The sequence below is a fragment of the Colius striatus genome, chromosome 2 (genome assembly GCF_028858725.1).
Source record: "Colius striatus isolate bColStr4 chromosome 2, bColStr4.1.hap1, whole genome shotgun sequence".
Classification (NCBI taxonomy): domain Eukaryota; kingdom Metazoa; phylum Chordata; class Aves; order Coliiformes; family Coliidae; genus Colius; species Colius striatus.
In genome coordinates this window covers 46410032-46428406 of record NC_084760.1, presented here as the reverse complement: position 1 = coordinate 46428406, position 18375 = coordinate 46410032, and the positions used below count along the sequence as shown (strand labels likewise).

General features: G+C 55.7%; 3 protein-coding genes across 9 annotated transcripts in view; 1 reads left to right on the top strand and 2 right to left on the bottom strand.

The window, feature by feature from the left end:
* Nucleotides 1–974: 974 nt before the first annotated feature.
* CENPO (centromere protein O) lies at nucleotides 975–7054 on the bottom strand. Of its 3 annotated transcripts, XM_061990871.1 has the most exons (7): nucleotides 6933–7054; nucleotides 6245–6462; nucleotides 5604–5773; nucleotides 5132–5243; nucleotides 4489–4751; nucleotides 3560–3731; nucleotides 975–1664 (listed from the first exon to the last, which is right to left on the bottom strand). In XM_061990871.1, the coding sequence occupies exons 2-7, from the start codon at nucleotides 6273–6275 to the stop codon at nucleotides 1543–1545; spliced, it is 870 nt and encodes a 289-aa protein (XP_061846855.1). In that variant the 5' UTR covers nucleotides 6276–6462; nucleotides 6933–7054; the 3' UTR covers nucleotides 975–1542. The 3 variants fall into 3 exon arrangements, with proteins under 3 accessions (XP_061846855.1, XP_061846854.1, XP_061846856.1); XM_061990870.1 differs by lacking the exon at nucleotides 6933–7054 and having other exon boundaries at nucleotides 6245–6643; XM_061990872.1 differs by lacking the exons at nucleotides 975–1664; nucleotides 6933–7054 and adding an exon at nucleotides 3150–3229 and having other exon boundaries at nucleotides 6245–6643.
* Nucleotides 6734–8370, top strand: PTRHD1 (peptidyl-tRNA hydrolase domain containing 1). The gene is made up of 2 exons (XM_061990873.1): nucleotides 6734–6971; nucleotides 8036–8370. The coding sequence occupies exons 1-2, from the start codon at nucleotides 6753–6755 to the stop codon at nucleotides 8204–8206; spliced, it is 390 nt and encodes a 129-aa protein (XP_061846857.1). The 5' UTR covers nucleotides 6734–6752; the 3' UTR covers nucleotides 8207–8370.
* A 2261-nt stretch (nucleotides 8371–10631) lies between these two features.
* The window catches only part of NCOA1 (nuclear receptor coactivator 1), a 193297-nt gene continuing 185553 nt past the window's right edge, over nucleotides 10632–18375 (bottom strand). For 2 of the 5 annotated variants that reach the window (XM_061990185.1, XM_061990186.1), the window contains 5 exons: nucleotides 17796–18183; nucleotides 16365–16539; nucleotides 14489–14672; nucleotides 12623–12712; nucleotides 10632–11678 (listed from right to left, as the gene is read on the bottom strand). In XM_061990185.1, coding sequence (XP_061846169.1) covers nucleotides 11499–11678; nucleotides 12623–12712; nucleotides 14489–14672; nucleotides 16365–16539; nucleotides 17796–18183 — 1017 coding nt within the window. In that variant the 3' untranslated portion in view covers nucleotides 10632–11498. Of the gene's footprint in view, nucleotides 11679–11775; nucleotides 11833–12622; nucleotides 12713–14488; nucleotides 14673–16364; nucleotides 16540–17795; nucleotides 18184–18375 lie in introns of all 5 variants that reach the window. The other 3 variants (XM_061990188.1, XM_061990189.1, XM_061990187.1) reach the window with 3 other exon arrangements.

Sequence of the window (18375 nt, the reverse complement as noted above, 5' to 3'; positions counted from 1 at the left end):
ATGCCACTGGCCTTCTTGCCCACGAGGGCATGTTGCTGGATTGTGTTTCATTCACTGCCCACCAGCACTCCCAGGTCCCTCTCAGCAGGTCACCCCCAGCCTGTCCTGGTGCAGGGGCTTGTTCCTCCCCAGGTGCAGGACTCTGCACTTGCCCTTGCTGAACCTCAGGAGGTTCCTCTCTGCCCCACTCTCAGCCTGTCCAGATCTGGCTGAAAGGCAGCACAGTCACTGGTGAATCAGCCAGTCCTCCCAGTTTGGTGCCATCAGGGAACTTGCTGAGGGTCACTCTGTCTTCTCATCCAGGTCATTGATGAAGATGTTGAACACAATTGGCCCCAGAACTGATCCCTGTGGAACTCCACTGGCCTCAGGCCTCCAACTCGATTCTGTGCCATTGATCACCACCCTCTGGGCTCTGTCATTCAGCCAGCTCTTGATCTACCTCACTGTCCACTCATCCAAGCCACACTCCCTGAGGTTTCTGACGAGGATGTTGTGGGAGACAGTGTCAAAAGCCTTGCTGAAGTCAAAGCGAGTGGTGTTCGCTCCTCTCCCTCCCTGGGGCTCTGCTGGGGAACAGCAATACAAATGATACAGGAATTTAATCCAAGCCCACGGAGGGGGCTTGTACTGTGGGGTGTGATGAGGAGAGATCTGCCTCCCTCTGTCCCACACAAACAGGATCGTGTGCAGGACCTGGGCAAAGCCTGAAGCGTTCAGTGAAGCAGCTGTTCAGTTCCCAGAGACTTCCCCAAAAATCCTAGAAAGCCAGAGGTTACATTGAAAGAAGTTGTCCATTCCCATCTGGACAAGGAGCTGTAATGATCACAGAAACAATTCTAACAAAAACTATCAAGTGTTTCCATTCCACCTTGCGGGACCCGCACAAAAACCAGATAGGAGGAAATCCCACCATTTAAAGCCCACTGTATCCCACTAAAGCACGTAAGGCTAAAAGAAAGTCCACAGGAGAGTTGTATGTAAACACAACTTTAGTAACACAGAATGCACACTAACAAGACTACAGAACAGTGAGAAAACTGCAGGATGTTAAAGCTCTGAGCCAGCCTTGAGCCACAACAGGCAGCCACCAGCAAAGCTGCCCTGTGCCCGGAGGGAAGGAAATAACCCATGTAAAGCTGCTGCTGGGGTGAAATTCTTCTGGCAAGTCCAGTGTTTGTGCTTTTTGGGGTCGAGGCTGCCCACCTGAGGGCATGGGCTGCTGCTGGCAGCAACCGAGCCTCACCTCTGCCCTTCAAGCTTCCCCGGTGAAGTCCTTTCCTGGCTGTGGTAAGCAGGACACAGATTATTCTGCTTGCTCCCCTCTTAATGAGGTGCTCCGGTGCTGATCCACAGGGCCATAAAGCCACAAGCTTTCCTGAGGCGTTTCCTGCAGCTACTGCAACAACAGGCACCCTCAGGGAAACGGCGCTCTCGAGATCCAAACCGGGGCCGACGGCTCCTCGGAGCTTCCCCAGCAGCAGCGAGACGTGAGCGCGGAGACCCTTCCCCCGCGGGCTGGGCCCCTGGGAGCCGAGGGCGTTAGGAGGCGGCAGCCACCGCGGCCGGGCTGCTGAAGGAGCGGAAGGCTTTGTGCAGGGCCGTGCGGCCAAACAGCTCCGAGTGTGCCGCTGCCGTCTGTGCCAGACCCGCGGGAGCCTCCGCTGGCAGGAGAAGGGAATGCGTCAGTGAGGAAAGGAAAATCATATGGCCAGCATCAAGCTCTATCCTCGTTCCTCCTCCCGTCTCCCCAGAGAGGTTTTTTTTAACTCTCCCTCGATGTTTTTTCTTCTCATGACCCTTCTCTTTCTCTCCCAACCCTTTGTGGTCTGCAGCTCCCCCGTGGGATTTGATGGCAGCAGAGAGCACAAAGTATCTTAAGAACCCCCTCTGTTGATGAGTGAGGAGGGAGCCTCAGCAATCCAGTTGCTCTCTTTGCTCAGAAGACACTGAAAATTGTGAGCAGAGGCAGATTCCTATAAAGGAACGGCCGTGGCAAGGGAAGGAGCTGCTGGTATGACACACAGTCATAGAATCATTACGGTTGGAAAAGACCTTAAAGATCCTCAAGTCCACCCCCTCCCCTCACCCTGCCAAGCCCACCACTAACCCATGTCCCTCAGCACCTCAGCTACACGGCTTTGCAATAGCTCCAGGGATGGGGACTCCACCAGCTCCCTGGGCAGCCTGGGACAGGGGCTGACAACCCTCTCAGGGAAACAGTTCTTCCTCAGCTCCAATCCAAACCTGCCCTGGGGCAACTTGAGGCTCTTTCCTTTTGTCGCCTAGTGGGGAGGAAGCAGGGGGGGGGGAGTCGAGAAGAGATCAACCTCTCCCGTCCACAGCCTCCTGTCAGGAGTGGCAGAGAGTGATGATGTCTCCCCTGAGGCTCCTGTTGTCCAGGCTGAACACCCCCAGGGCCCTCAGCCCCTCCCCAGCACACTTGTGCTCCAGCCCCTTCCCCAGCTCCGCTGCCCGGCTCCGGACACGCTGCGGCCCCTCAGTGTCCCTCTGGCAGTGAGGGGCCCAACACTGAACACAGCACTCGAGCTGCGGCCTCACCAGGGCCCAGCACAGGGGACGGCCACTGCCCTGGGCCTGCTGCCACACCACTGCTGATACAAGCCAGGGTGCCACTGGCCTTCTTGCCCACCTGGGCACGCTGCTGCCTCATCTTCAGCCCCTGGCACTAACCCCTCCAGACCCTTTCCCTGCCGGCAGCTTTCCAGCCACACATGACTCCTCCTCCAGCCTAACCACAAGCCCAGCAGGGCTGAGACAGTGACTGATGGCAGAGAGAAGAGATTGTTAGTCCCAGGTGCTCTGTTCTGAACAACATCTACCTGGAGCTTGGGCCACATGATCCACAGCCCAGCTAGCCATCTGGGAGCATGACACAGTGTGGCTGGAAGCACTGGGAGACAGATCACAGAATCCCCAAATGGTGGGGGTTGGCAGGGCCCTGCAGAGCTCATCCAGCCCAAGCCCCTGCTCAAGCAGGTTCCCCTCCATCAGGGGGCACAGGAACGTGTCCAGGCAGGTTTGGAAACCTTCCCGAGAAGGAGCCTCCACACCCTCCCTGGGCAGCCTGGGCCAGGGCTCCCTCACCTCAACACCAAACAAGTTTCTCCTTGTGTTTAAGTGGAACTTTCAGCTTATGCCCTTTACTCCTTGTTCTGGTAGTGGGTGCAAACAGCATCCTGATCCTTCTGGTGTGCACTCCCAGGAACTGCAAACAGGCACAAGCAGTCCATCTTCCAAAGCCATACAAGCTTCTGCTCCCACTTTCCCTTTCTCAGACTAGTTACGTTTCCCTCCCTCCAGCCACCCCATCTTGCCAGCACTGCAGGAGCTCTGTGCTTTTTTGCCAGGGGTGAGTTCCAACTGCTTCAAGACCCAGCATGTATTGCACACAACCCCTTCTATAATCTCTGCTCTCTCAGAAGCGTGACTGCTTGTTGCTTTCTGTCCTCAAACTCAAGCAGAAAGAACTCCCATCCATCTGCAGAACCACTGCCCACCCCGTGCAACCAAACGGACCCCCACACCCTCCACTTACATGTGCAGGAAACGCCGACTTCAGTGGGGAGGCTGCAGCAGGGATCTCCATAAACCAACCTCGCCTTGAATGGAAAGGCTTTGCTGTTACTTGACATGCTGTAGTTGAAGATCAGCAAGTTATACAGGGAGTTCTTCTGCAAAGGTCCTTCTATCTGGTCTGAAAAATGTTCCTGCAGGGAAAAAGACAGCTTTTGAAACATGAAGCTAAGGGAGTCAATCAGCATGGGGCTGGGAGCTCATCCAGGGCAGTGCCTCCCCTCTATCCCACACAGAACAACCATGTGCTGCACAAAGCAGCCCTCACATGGGAAAGACTCCACTAAACCAGGTCTCACACACACCCTGGAGCCACATCCTCCAGTGGCTTTTTACAAGATCACAGCTATTTCAGCTCATGGACCTCCAGAGTTTGGCAGTGAAGTTTAAACGAGCCACCAGACAATATTCAAACATGTCATGTGTTTGATGGAATCGATGGAACAGGCAACTGAGCCCATAGTCATGTGGTGAACACCTGAGGTTCAGCAAGGGCAAGTGCAGAGTCCTGCACCTGGGGAGGAATAACCCCGTCCAGCAGGACAGGCTGGGGGTGACCTGCTGGAGAGCAGCTCTGCAGAGAGGGACCTGGGAGTGCTGGTGGGCAGCAAATAAACATGAGCAGCAATGTGCCCTCGTGGGCAAAAAGGCCAGTGGCACCCTGGGGGGCATGAAAAGAGTGTGGGCAGCAGGTGGAGGGAGGTTCTGCTCCCCCTCTCCTCTGCCCTGCTGAGGCCTCATCTTGAGTCCTGTGTCCAGTTCTGGGCTCCCCAGCTCAAGAGAGACAGGGAACTGCTGGAGAGTTTCTCCCTCAGGACTTCAGAGCTTAACAACACTTGGGACATCAAAGGGAAAAGGAAAGGCGAGCAGCATGGCTGCAGCCACTGGTACCTGTAACTGCTCTGCCTGGTACCTCCTCCCGACATAAGCGTTCAGGTGGTCAGACAGGACAGACAGGAAGCGCCTGATGTCACTCTGCAGGTACTTCTTGGCAATCTGCTCCAGGGGGATGAAGATGGGGATGGAGTGGCGGTGAATCTGCACTTCAGACGTGGTGGTGTGCAGGTCCAGGTAGTAAGAATCCAAGTAGGTTCCCTCGTAAGCTGTGCTGAGGCAGAAGCACACTCCCCGCTTGGTTGGCTTCCCACTGATCCCTGGGGTGTGGAGAGACAGGGAGGTTTTACTCAGCACTGCTCTAACTCATCACCACGGGCTGAAAGAGGGGATCCTCAAGAGGCTCCCTGGGAGGGTTAAAGACTTGGAAAAGCTCAGGGATGTAAAACACAGCAATATTTCTTAAGGGACCTCTAATGAATTCACCAGCAGAGTTATGGTGCCAACTTCAAACACAGTCCTGGCTCCCACGTGAGAGGGAGGAGAAGAGGCCCCGGGTGGAAGAAGGCAGTGCTTGAGAACCAAGACTGTTTTAGAAAGAGGGCACTGAGCTCACAAGCTTGCTTGGGAGATTCAGACCACTGAGTATTCGACTGCCTAGTTCCCCAAGACTTCCCTGAGGCAAACCTCAAGGCATTACCTGTGAGGTAAAAGACCTGCAGCGTGGCCTTAAGATTTCTGATCTTCCACTCCAAGACATCTCGAGCGCTGGGCTGTGCCGGCTCTGACACGACTCCTCCTGTCCCGGATTGCTGCCAAAGCCAGAAGAGAGGTCAGAAATCACTGACACAAACGTGTCACCTGCTGCGAACACTGCCAGGATACAGAGAAATAGTAACCTGGCTCTGAGGACAGTCAGTCAGCATCTCAAGGAGAAGAGGGGAGAGAAACTCCAGAAAAGAGTTCAGAAATGGCCACAAGGCCTCCAACCAAGTAAACCCAGCGGTTCTGAACTGACACACTGATGAAAACGAGGCACTTCAGGACTGAATGTCACTCAGAAAGGGAAAACTTAACAAGTAATAGTTGACTTTATATGAGTAACCTCATTCAATCCACCCTGTGAGAGCAGGAACACAACCAGAGCACTCTGCAGCAAACCCTTGTCTCACCCCCTTTTGCTGTAGCTCCACTTTATCCTTCAGCTTATCCCTCTGGAGCCTCAGCTCCTGCACTCTTGCTTTCAGCCTGGCCAGCTTCTCTTCCTGCTGCTTCACTTCTTCTTCCTTCACAGCTGCCTTGTGAGCCTGCGCCTCCAGCATTTCCAGGTGAGCAAACACTCCTGGGAGGAAAAGCGTGACACACTCAAAAAACCCAGGCTGTGATTACTAGTGGTCTGGACTGTAGTACACAAAATAGAGTAGATCCAGTGTAGACGCATAAAGAAAGCACTCACAAGAGCTTTTCAAAGAGGCAGAGGACAGGCAAACATTTGGAAAAGAGGCTTTGGGGATGTTTAAAGAGCAAGGCTGAGTGCCAGCAGACCCTAAACACCAGGGTGTGCTCCACACCACCTAGTTAAGCTCCTGGAAAGCAAAGTAAAGCAGCAAAAGCACGTCCTGATCCCAATGGATCTGCAATTCCTAGTTCTAACCCAGAAGTGACTTATCTGCAGCCCTCATACCCTAAATAGGCTGCGAGTGACTCAAGACACAACCCAGCGAGCCAGGGTGCCACTTTCGGGTTCGCTCTGCAGAAGGACACACTTTGCAGGAGGGCAGAAAGCATCTCGTACCATCCCCAGACAACTCACCACCTGCTGAATAGGTTTTCCCTTCCTCCATCTTCCCTCATCAACCTCCTCAAGCGGGCAGGTAGATGTCAGCTCTTCCTGGACAGGTTCCAGCGACGTGAGGGCTACAAGAGCTTTTCCTCAGCAGATCGCCCTCCTCCTCCTCCTGCTGCTGCTGCCGCCGCCAGGGCCACGGCGCTCCGCAAAGCGCCGAGGCCGGGTCTAACGCTCGAGCTGGCCTAAAAAGACACATCAGAACCCATCGTTTTCCGTTAAGCGCTGGGACTCCCTGGCCTCCGACAAACAGCCGCCAAGGCCCCGGGAGTGGGGCGCGACCGGGACGCGAGCGAGCGGCGGGTGAGGGGTCGGGGCCGGGCCCGCGGCTCCTGCAGCGCTCAAACCGCGCGCCGCGGCGCCCCCGCCCCGCCCGCTGCCGTACAACAAGGCGGCGGCCGCCGCGGCGCCTCCCGGCACGCCCCGCGCGCCCTGCCCGCGCCTCCCGGCAGGCTGCGCAGCGCCGTACGGCAGCATGGCGGCGCCCGGAACCGCGGAGGCGGCGGCGGCGGCGCTGGTGCAGTACGTGGTGCTGCGGGGGGACCTGGCCCGGCCGCCGCAGTCGTGGCCGCTGGGCGCGGTGGTGGCCCAGGGCTGCCACGCCGTGCTGGCCGCGGCGCATGCGCACCGCCAGCACCCCGACACCCGCGCCTACCTGGAGCTGGGCGGCACCATGCGCACCGTCGTGCTGGAGGTGGGCGGGGAGCCGCGGGCGGCCGGTTGGGGGGCGCGCCGCTTTGGGGCGGGCTCGGCGGCGCGAGGCGGGGGCTCCCTGCCCCACGCGGATCTAGCGGGGACAGGGAGCCTGGGCCCGCCTCCCCCAGCGGCCGGGGCGTCCCGCCTCCTGCGGCCGCGAGGCCTCCGCTCCCGCGGGCGCCGTGGCTCCCGCTGCCGCCGCAGGCCGCTTCGTCACCGGGAGTTCGCGGCAGCGATGCGGGCAGTCCCTGCGTGCCCGTGGGCTTGGGCAGCGCCCTTTGCCGTGGGCCGCTGAGCCCGGCGAGCTTTCCAGGGGAAAATAATCCCTGCGGGTTTGAAGGTCTGTAACCTGCGCTAGCTCACGGCCCCGAGCTCCTGCCCTAGTGCTCGCAGAGGCTGGCAGTGCAGGCAGCGCCGGCAAGAACATCATGCTTTTTAGGTTAGGTACAAAGTACGGAGGTGCTGGAGCGTGTCCAGAGCCGGGCAGCGGGGCTGGGGAACGGGCTGGAGCACAAGTGTGCTGGGGAGGGGCTGAGGGCCCTGGGGGTGTTCAGCCTGGACAACAGGAGCATGAGAGGACATGAGCACTCTGCAACTCTGACAGGAGGCTGTAGTGAGGTGGGGGTTGATCTCTTCTCCCCGGCAATGAATGACAAGAGGAAATGGCCTCAAGTTGCCCCAGGGCAGGTTTAGATTGGAGCTGAGGAAGAACTTTTTCCCTGAGAGGGTTGTCAGCCCCTGTCCCAGGCTGCCCAGGGAGCTGGTGGAGTCCCCATCCCTGGAGCTATTGCAAAGCCGTGTAGCTGAGGTGCTGAGGGACATGGGTTAGTGGTGGGCTTGGCACTGTGAGGGGCATGGGTGGACTTCAAGGTCTTTTCCAACCAAAATGATTCTATGATTCTGTGGGGATTTCCCCTTGAAGTATCTATGCAGGTGACTGGCAGCCTTCATGTCCTGGCCCTCGGTGTGAACTGTTTTGCTTTGCCTCTTCCCTGCAGCTCTTAAGGGTTCACAACACTGTGTCCTATCCCAGCCCTGTCACTCGACTTTGTCTCTCCTCAGGTCCCAGATGAAGCAGCCCTGAAGGCACTGGCAGAGACCCTGCAGCAGCACAGCATTGACCATGAAGTGTGGACTGAGTATCCCCAGAATGTCACCACCTGCCTGGCGCTTAGGCCCTATCCCAAGGAACAAGTGTACCAGTACCTGAAGAAATTTAAGTTGCTGAAATGACCAGGACTAGCTGAGCTTGCCCCTGGGCAGGAGCAAAGCTGCCGTGTCTCAGAGTGTGCTAATGCTCAGCAGCAGGCAGTCTCCTCTCACCTGGCAATGGCAGTTACACAGTGCGAAATGGCTCTTTACTGGGGAGGATTAAACATTTTTCTGTGCAGAATGTACCTGTGTGTGACGTTAACTTGTGTGCAGTGGGGAACCCCTGCCAGGGCAGCTGTAGTGAGTCTGTGTGGGCAGGTTTTGGTAGCAGAGGGCTAAAGGGAGGGCTGCTGGAAGCTTCCCCGGGGTGTGACCGGGCCGGTGCCAGTCGGCTCTGAGATGGACCCACCAGTAGCCAAGGCTGAACCCAAGTTGTGTGTTTTGCCTGTGGTGGTAATTGCTGAGTGATCTCCCTGTCCTTATCTCCACTCATGAGCCCGTTGTTATATTTCTCTCTTCCCCTGTCCAGGTGAGGAGGGGAGCACTTGGTGAGCACCTGGTACCCAGCCAGGGTTAAATCACCAGAGCGGACAAACTTGAAAGTCTCTGCTGCTTCTTAGGGCTGACTTTTCCCTTGGGCAGCCCTTTGAGCTTCCTCATCCATCCCAGTGGCTGCTTTCCCTGTGCTCAGGCTGCAGGCACAGCTGTGTGGCAGCTCCAGCCCTCTCCCCGTGGGCTCGGCACTGGTTGCAGCCCCCCAGCCACCCGCAGCCCCTCTTTCCTCACACACTACATCCCCGATTTTATTCACGCCGAACCGTGGGATGAGACCCTGCAGGGAGCCACGCGAACGGCAGACGGCAGCATCGACCTCCTCCTGCCGCCTGCTTCACGGTATAAATGCTTGAAACGAGCCTCTCGGTTCCAAAAAAAGTGCGTTGTCAGCTAAAAGCGCGTGTGCCCCACCTCTCCTCGCCCTGCCTGGGCTGTTAACGCCGCTGTCACCCCCTGCCCGCCCCGAAAATCGCACAACTGCCCCCGAGATGCTTTTTGCAGCCTCCCAGACCCCTGGGGTTAATACCCCCCCCCGGGGGAGTAGAACTGTGGCTGTGGATTGGGGCTGCTCCCCTCTTCCCGGTGCTCACCGTCCCGCCCCGTGCACTAAACTCAGACATATGTCTCCTTCCCCTCCCCCCCCCCACCCCCCGAATCTCTATTTCTCTGTAGCACATTAGGATTCAAGACGCTGGGGTGTTTTTTTTTGCCACCCATCTCTCCACACCGTCTCTTTTCGCAGCTTCCCCAGCGTGAGGAGGCGCGGTGACAGCGGGATGAGTTCCCGGCGCGACCCTCCCGGCTGCTCCCGGCCCCGCTCCGCCATCCCCGCCGCAGAGACAACAAAACGTTAGTTACCGACTCCGGTTCTTTTGGTCTTTTCTTTTCTTTGTTTGTTTGTTTGTTTTTATCATCTTTAACTCTTGCAAACGTCAACCAACAAAGCTACACAGCGCTTGTTTTTTTGTTTGGGTTTTTTGTTTGTTTGTTTTTTCCACACACCAGCGCGATTTTTAGGGGGAGGGGGGAAAGAAAAATAATAATCCTTCCCCACAGCTGCCACCCCCCAGAAGAAAAGTCCAGCAGTGAATATTAAAAGCCACTCCCCCCCCCCAATTCAAAGAGAAGAAAAACAACTTTATACAGAGCTCAGAGCTATTTACAGTGACAGGCTTGAGGGAGGGAAAAAATAAGCTATCTCCCGACAGAGAATTCAATTCTTCTTATTATTATTCTTATTATTTTATTATCATTATTTTAAATAGTTGAAGCTATCTCAGCTGTTAAACACAATCAAAGCAGAAAGAACCGACTGCTTAATTTTATTTAATATTTAATCAGAAAATTTTATCTACAATAATTGACAGACCCCTCCCCCCATCCTTCCCCCTAAAAATTATTGCAGTTTTTTTTTCCCCCCAAACTCTTCTCTTTTTAAGTCTTTTTGTTGTTGTTGTTTGTTTTGTTTTTCCTCCTCCTGTTGTAATATACACATTGTAGCCCCCCCCCCCCCGCCCTTTTCGCTCGGAGGCCTGAAACCGGCATAAAACATGGAAAAAAAATGGGTCAAAATACTCTGGTTTTTTGGGAGGTTTTTTTTTTGTTGTTTTTTTTTTCTTTAAAACTGACAAACTCACGATTGCTAGAAAAAGCTGATTGTACGCACAAGCGGGCGGGGGCAGAGGGGGGAGGAGGGCGGTTCTTTTAAGCGTGAATTAAAATAACAAAACCGGCTTTTTTTTCCTACCCCCCCCCCCGCCCCCCCCCCCCGCAGAAATCCAGCGCCGATCCCCTTCCGTGCCCCGCGCCGAGACGTGATCAGTGACAGATCCAGCTGAAACTGAGAGTGCTCTTCCTCCTCCTCCTCCTCTTCCTCCTCCCGCCGCCGCCGCCGCGGTCCTCCGGTTGCCTTCTTCCACACACCCCCCCACACCCCCCCCCCATCCCCGAGAAACCTTCCTCCGGATTAAGAAGCCAGCAAAATGATTACAAAAATAAGAGTCATCTGTAAATTTGGCTCGAGTAAAACCGACTGTCCCGCCTCGTCGCTTCGCCGACATCCAATGCTTCTTAGAAAAAAACACAAAGGAAAACGGGGAGGGGGAAACAAGGAGGGGGGGAATCAAAAGAGAGGGGGAAAAAGAGACGAAAAAAGGAGAGAAAATGAGAAAAAAAGAGGAAAAAAAGAAAAGAGAGAGGAAGAAAATAGGGGAGGAAAGGAAAACAGAGAAGGAGGAGATAAAGGGGGGAAAAGAGGGGAAAAAGGAGGAGATAAAAGGGGGAAAAAAGGAGAAAATGAGGAGAAAAGGGGGGGAAGGAGAAGAAAAGAGAGGAAGACAGAGAGGAAAAATGAAGGGAAAAAAGGATGAGGAAAGGGGGGGAATGAGGAGAGAAAGGTGGAAAAAAGGATGAGAAAAAAGAGGGGAAAGGAGAAAAAAGGGAAGAAAGAGAAAAGGGGGAAAAGGGGGAGGAAAAGGAAAAAAGGGGGAAAGGGGGAAAAAGGGGGGGAAAAAGGAGGGGAAAAAGGGAAAAAAGGGGAGAAAAAAGGAGAGAATAAGGTGGAAAAGGGGGAGAAAAGGAGTTATCAAAGGGAGGAAAAGAGGAAAAAAAAGGGGGGAAAAAACCCGAACCCGCCCCCCAATAAAACAACAACAGAAAAACCCCCAACCCCCCCCCTTTTTGCTCCAAACACTACGAGCTGCAGAATGGCTGCGGGTTGAGATATCAAAAATCTCAGAAAAATAGATACTATATATATATTTATATATTCTCTGTTACGTCTTCTTATTTAAATTTCACATTCCTCGCCCAAGCGATTTCATTCAGTCAGTAGCTGCTGCAGGAGGCTCTTCTGCTGTGCCGGTGGCGGCGGCGGCGGCCCGGCAGCGGTGGCGGCGGCTTTCGGCGTGCCCAGGGAACCCGGCGGGTTGAGGTAGGGATCTCCTACCAGATTCACTGTACACTGGACGTCGGCAAAGACCTGAACCTGTTGTACCTGCTGGGACACAAAAAGAGAAGAAGGGGAGGGATTTAGCCTGGTCGGGGCAGGGGCCGGCGGCGGCGGAGCTGGGTACTACGTGAAGTGGGAAACTCACTAGAGACTTCCTCTAGTCTGGAGCCACCCCAGAGAAGAACTCTTCTGTCTTCTTGTCCTATAAAAAGAAAACCGCTGCAACTCAGTCGGCTCGGCGAGGTTCATAACGTTGCTCATCCAAAAAAACCAAAAACAAAAAGGGGAAAAAATGGATTTGGGGGGGGGGTAAAAAAAAAACAACCCCCGAAAAAAGCCCCCGCCTGGCGTCCTCGGGGCGAAGGGCAGCGGCGGGGCCGTGGGGTGGCATTGGTGGAGAGCGAGGTCCAGCGCGGCTGTCTGAGCAAAGCTAAAAGAGGGTTGGTGTGTCTCGGTGCCTCTGCGGAATGGGGAAGGGGCTTCTGATGAGGGGGGCGGATGACGCGGCTCGTCCCCGGGGCACAGCGAGACGGATGCCAACCCCAGAGCCTCCCCCGGCCAAAAACGTCCTCCCTCCGTGGCAGCCTGACTGCAGGGGCCGTTGGCCACTCCGGTGATGGCCGAGCCTAGGAAAGAAAGCCTCCAGGGTGCCGGCAAACCAGGGCCGAGGGGTGTTTAGCACCAACACTCGTCTCTTTATTCCCAGCTCTTCTGCTCCAGCACGGAGGCCGAAGACGCCCGCATCTCTTTGGTGCAAAGAGGGGCTTTGCGAACGGCGCCGATGTCCCCGAGGGCTGGTGGTGATGGTGCTGGTGGTGGTGGCACCACGGGGCCTTCAACCCAACCTGCCAACCGGGCCCGGGCCCGGTGGAAACCGAGCGTGCCGAGCCGGTACGGCTGGGGATGTTCAGCCTCTAATGGGGAGGTGGGGGGAGAGAACCCGTCAGACTCCTCGGGAGTACCTGAGGTGTGTTTAGCAGTTTCTTACTGACCTGCGCCCCATCTGCTTCTGTTTTCAAAAGGTCAGTGGAGGAAAGCTGGTTGCAGTAAAGGCCCGCGGGTCTCAGCGCCGGGTCATTTACCTGTCAAAAGCAAGATCCAGGCTCAGCTGTAGCTCCAAGATGCTGGAGAGGCACCCATTGTCCTCTTGAGATGGGTTTTGGGGAGATTTGAGAAGGGGATGCTCATGGCCAGGGCAGCACCAGGGGACTGTGCTGTCAGCATTCTCACTGGACCGTGAACAGCTTTGGGACACTGGTAGGGTGATTCCAGTGGGCAGGAAAGGCCTGTCTTACTTTTATCAGGTAATCATTATGGTTGCAAAAGACCTTTAAGATCGAGTCCAAGCCCCTCTGCCCTCAGTGCCAAGCCCACCACTAACCCGTGTCCCTCAGCACCTCAGCTACACGGCTTTGCAACAGCTCCAGGGATGGGGACTCCACCAGCTCCCTGGGCAGCCTGGGACAGGGGCTGACAACCCTCTCAGGGAAAAGTTCTTCCTCAGCTCCAATCTAAACTTCCCCTGGGGCAACTTGAGGCCATTTCCTCTTGTCTCATTGCCGGGGAGAAGAGATCAACCTCTCCCGTCCACAACCTCCTGTCAGGGAGTTGCAGAGAGTGATGAAGTCTCCCCTCAGGCCCCTTTAGTCCAGGCTGAACATCCCCAGGGCCTCCAGCCCCTTCCCCAGCTCCGCTGCCCGGCTCTGGACACGCTGCGGCCCCTCAGTGTCCCTCTGGCAGTGAGGGGCCCAACACTGAACACAGCACTCGAGCTGCGGCCTCACCAGGGCCCAGCACAGGGGACGGCCACTGCCCTGGGCCTGCTGCCACACCACTGCTGATACAAGCCAGGGTGCCACTGGCCTTCTTGCCCACCTGGGCACGCTGCTGCCTCATCTTCAGCCCCTGACACCATCCCCCCCAGGCCCTTTCCCTGTGGGCAGCTTTTCAGCCCCTCTGCCCCAGCCTGGAGCGTTGCCTGGGGTTGGTGTTAAACCTTGTCCCATTGCCCTGGGCCTATTGGTCCAGCGGGGCCAGGAACCTCTGAAGAGCCCTCTTGCCCTCACACAGATAAGAACAAGAACATTTTCTCCCCAGCTTCTGCACCTCTGCCTGTGACTTCTGCTGGCTCTGGGGATGTCTTATCCCCAGGGAGCATGAAACACTCAACTACCCATTGAGAGGGGCAAAAGCCACTGTCTCAGCCCATGCACCGTGATTGGCTCATGTGAGGGAATAGTTTCCTTATAAAGCCCCATGGTTTTTCTCCAGGGAGGCTGCAAGCCTCAGCTCCAAAGGTACCCCACAAAACCAGTAAGCCAGAAGGTTAATGATGCCAAGACAAATCCCAGCAGTTCTAAATGTTGGAGGTGTCCCAGTCTGACCCAGGAGGGTCTTGCCAAAGGCCTGGGAATCTTCCTGCCATCCACCCTTTAGTTACTTAGAAGTGCTGATGAGGTCTTCCCTCAGCTTTCTCTTCTCCAGGCTGAACGGCTCCAGGTCCCACAGGCTTTCCCTCCTCACAGAGATGTTCCAGTGCCCTCAGCATCTTGGGATCTCTCTGGGAGTGTGGAAAGGTCCTGTATCCCACTGTTCCCATTCCCCATCCCTAGTTTTCCCAGCTCCCTGGGGATGCACACGGTTTACAAGTGGACTTGCTGCCAGCCCGCCATGAGGGCTGGATATGTTTGGCACAGCCCTGCACACTCCTGGCACACCAATGGCCCTGGGCTCCAGCGCAGTGGCAATGCCACATTTGCTGCTTCCTCTTTTGGACACAGCTACCTCCATAGCCCGGGAAGCAAGTGCCAAACCCCTGGGAGCTGGCTGACCATCCTGGCAGTAGGCACAGCACTGACCTGCTCTGAGCACATGGAGTTCATCCCAGGCATCTGCAGCGAGTTCATCTGCATCTGTCCGGCCATGGGGTTCATGTTCTGTACGTTGGTGTTTCCTCCCGCCATGGAGACGGTGATGCTCATGTTGTTGTACATGCCCTGTTGAGCAGGTGCCTGTTGGTTCTGCCCTGCTTGGCTGAACACACTGAGAAAGAGAGGGACAAAAAAAGCATTACCTGGGTGTTTGTGGTAGTGGGAGACACCTGGAGGTGTGGGCAGAGCCCCTGGGGTGGCCTGAGCCATGATGGTAGCCAGACTGCACCGTGACCACCCTGGGGGAGCAGCTGGGAGCCCACTGGGCCTTGGAGACTCCTGCTGTAGTGGGAGACTCCTTGGTGTGATGATGTAGAGCAGGAGTACACCAGATCCCAGAGAGGGATCTCACCAAATTCACCCCTTCCAATGCCCTCCTCAAGACTCAACCATTCCCACTTCTGCATCATCAGGAGGGTAGCTCTCCACTGCAAGCATCCCACCTCCAGAAGACCTCTCATCTTATCCCACCCAGCCCAGAAGCCTGCTCCACACTCTTGCTGAGCTACCTGCACAGACCCAAGATGCCAAGAAAGGCATCCTCCAGGTGAGCTTCTGGGTTTTTTTCCCCCATGTTTCTGAAGATCTGAAGCTCAAACCCGACTCACAAAAAAGGCAGTGAGCCTATGACTCTTCTCATTTGCTTCCCTATGTCAAAGCTGGACACACTCTTGGAGGGTCACGCAGTGACCTGGAACTGCTGGTATTGACTCAATTTATTATCATATTTCCTAATCCCACTTTCACCAGACATAATTAAGCCACTAGTTTAATTACAAGCCAAAGACCTGTGTTATGCTCTACTCAAAATCGATAGCAGTTGGCAGGGCCCTGCAGAGCTCATCCAGCCCAAGCCCCTGTTCAAGCAGGTTCCCCTCCATCAGGGGGCACAGGAATGTGTCCAGGTGGGTTTGGAAACCTCCCGAGAAGGAGCCTCCACACCCTCCCTGGGCAGCCTGGGCCAGGGCTCCCTCACCTCAACACCAAGCTGCCAGTCTCGGGCCAGTCGGGATCGGGGTGACACGCTGAAACTAAACCCACTCATGATTGCTGAACAGGAAGCATTGCCATGAGCAAGTGCTGCTCTGCTGTATGCAAGCCCCCAGTTTATTGTCAAAGTTACATAATACCTGTTTTTGTTTTCACATCCTGCTGACCTTCAGGCTTTGCCTGTTTTCCACTCTCATGCTGCTGCTTCTCACACTCCCAACTGGGCATTCTACAACATTAGCTCATTCACCAGCAATCAGTCACATACTCTGAAGGTTGGTTTACATTTTTTGCCAATTGTCAGTTCTTCATTCCCACACAAACAAGCTTCTCCTCCTGTGCCAGTTGCACTTGCTGCGTTCCAGCTTGTGCCTGTTACCCCTTGTGCTGGCACTGGCCACCACACAACAAACACTGGCCCCATCCTCTCCACATCCACCCTTTGGGGATTTCTCAGCATTGGTGAGGGACTCCCCCTCAGCCTCCTCTTCTCCAGGCTGAATAGCCCCAGGTCCCGCAGCCTTTCTTCCTCACAGAGAGGTTCTTTCATCATCTTGGTACCTGTCAACACATGTGCTCATTCATTTGAACACTGGGGCCACCTCTGAGCTAAGGTGAGGCTGAGGACATGGGCTGATGGTGACTCCTGGAGGAGTAAGAGGACATAGCCTGAGCTCAGCACATATCTTCAGACAGATGTCACTAGTGGATACCACCACCCTTGCCAACACTCTACCAGGGCACCACCACCTTGGTGTCACCTTGCCACCTTCTCTGCATCTGTGTCACCACCTTCTCCCCACCATGATCTTACTTGCTGTTCCCCATGGCTCCTTGCTGCCAGGTCTTCATATCAGGTGACTGGTAGCCTGGTGTCGGCGGAGCTGGCTGCAGCATGGGGCTTTGGGAGGGCGGGAGCTGGGGGGACATCAAGGGGCTGCTGGGGCTGAGTGACGGAGCAAACGTGGCTTCACTTTGCTGACCCATCCCTGGAGAAGTACAGACAGTATCAGCAGTGTCCAGACCCCCACCAGCTGCCCCAGTTCCTTCCTCCTCCCTCAGAATCACAGAATCATTTCAGTTGGAAAAGACTTTGAAGATTATCAAGTCCAACCCCCACTGCCCTCACAGTGCCAAGCCCACCACTATTAGCCTTGTCCCTCAGCACCTCAGCTACACGGCTGTGCAACAGCTCCAGGGATGGGGACTCCACCAGCTCCCTGGGCAGCCTGGGACAGGGGCTGACAACCCTCTCAGGGAAAAAGTTCTTCCTCAGCTCCAATCTAAACCTTCCCTGGGGCAACTTGAGCCCATTTCCTCTTGTCCTGTCATTCATGACTGGAGAGAAGAGACCAACCCCCATCTCACTACAGCCTCCTGTCAGGGAGTTGCAGAGAGTGATCACGTCTCTCCTCAGCCTCTTTTTCTCCAGGCTAAACACCCTCAAGGTTCTCAGCCCCTCTCCAGCAGACACACACCAGCACCTCAATGTCTTGTAATGAAGAACCCCAAATTGAACACAGTACTTGACACGTGGCTTTGCAATCACTGGCATTGAACCAGCAGCACCAGCCAGGACTTTGGGTCTCTGGTTTTCATTTTGAGCAGCTATATCACTCAAAGACAAATATTTCAGGGATAAAGGAGCAGGGAACCTCCCTTGAAGTGGTTTCTATCAGCAGGAGTTCCTCTTTAGCATCACACTTGGCTGGAAAACAGCCAGGGTTATGAGGCAATGCCAAAGGAGGTCCCTGTGGGAACTATTGCAACCCTGATGTGACTTTCTCTGCCCATCAGTGACATCTACCTTAGTCAGGCCCTCCTTGAAAGTTTGAGATGGTGCCCATCTGCATGCAGCTCAGCACCCGCTCAGCTGATCTCACAGGGGTTCGGTGCCCACACAAGAGGTGCAAGCTCCCTTCAGCCATCTCAGCAAGGCTTTGGCCTTTTTCAGAGAGGATATATTTAAGGAAGCACAATTCAAAGGACTGCCTTGCAGCTGGAGTTTCAAGGAAGTTGTGGAATTCTTTTCCCAATAGATTTTTTTTTTTTTGAGGGGGAGATTCAACCAGAAAGAGTCCCTCTGGGAGACCAGACCAGCTGGGTGAGATGGCTGGGGATGAAGCCCTGGATGACGGGTGAGCAGGGCCAGGCTGAGACATCCTCAGGGGGCTCAGCTCTGCCCTCCACCCTCTCCCTCCCCACCGCCACCCATCTTTCCATGGCAACCAACCCCTCGACGTACCTGATCCCGAATACTGAAAGATGTTCTGCTGCATCTGCGGGCTCATGCCGGCGCCGAACTGCCCCCCGACGCTGCCCATCATGCCCCGGCTCACCATGCCGCCGCGGTTCCCCAGCGCCGCCTCCGCGTTGGAGAAGGGACTGGTGGAGGTGGGAGGATTCCCGGGGCTCGTACCGTAGTTTGGGGGGTAAGGGAACTGCTGGGGGGGCGCTTGGGGCAAACGAGCGGCTCCGATCTGTACCGGGAGCCCGGCGGAGGGAGGGAGGTTGTTGCCGAAGCTTTGCTGCCTCATCAGGATGGCTCTCTGCTGCATGAGCTGCCGCTGCCGGTGCTGCTGGCTGTAGAGCTCGCGCTGGCGCTGCGCCAGCATCTGGGCGTTGAGGGGAGGCTGTGGGCAAGGAGCGGGGGACACCACAGTTATCACCATTATCGGCCCCCGGGGCTGGCAAACAGCTCAGAGCCTTCCCCCGTGTGAGAGCCATGGCTGCTCCCCTTCCCCGGCATGCCGTGCCTGTCCTTGAATGGAAAGCTGAAGCTCCCCTCCCAAAACGCTGTGAATTGGCCCATTTATGGCACTGCA

Excerpts from the sequence above, each read along its gene's own strand:
- CENPO (XM_061990871.1), bottom strand. The coding sequence starts at position 6,275 with ATGGAGGAAGGGAAAACCTATTCAGCAGGTG. Across the intron at positions 4,752-5,131 it reads GCAGGTCTTTTACCTCACAG|GGATCAGTGGGAAGCCAACC; the intron begins GTAATGCCTTGA and ends TCCACACCCCAG. Across the intron at positions 1,665-3,559 it reads AGTCGGCGTTTCCTGCACAT|CGGAGGCTCCCGCGGGTCTG; the intron begins GTAAGTGGAGGG and ends TTCTCCTGCCAG.
- PTRHD1 (XM_061990873.1), top strand. The coding sequence starts at position 6,753 with ATGGCGGCGCCCGGAACCGCGGAGGCGGCGGCGGCGGCGCTGGTGCAG. Across the intron at positions 6,972-8,035 it reads TGCGCACCGTCGTGCTGGAG|GTCCCAGATGAAGCAGCCCT; the intron begins GTGGGCGGGGAG and ends GTCTCTCCTCAG.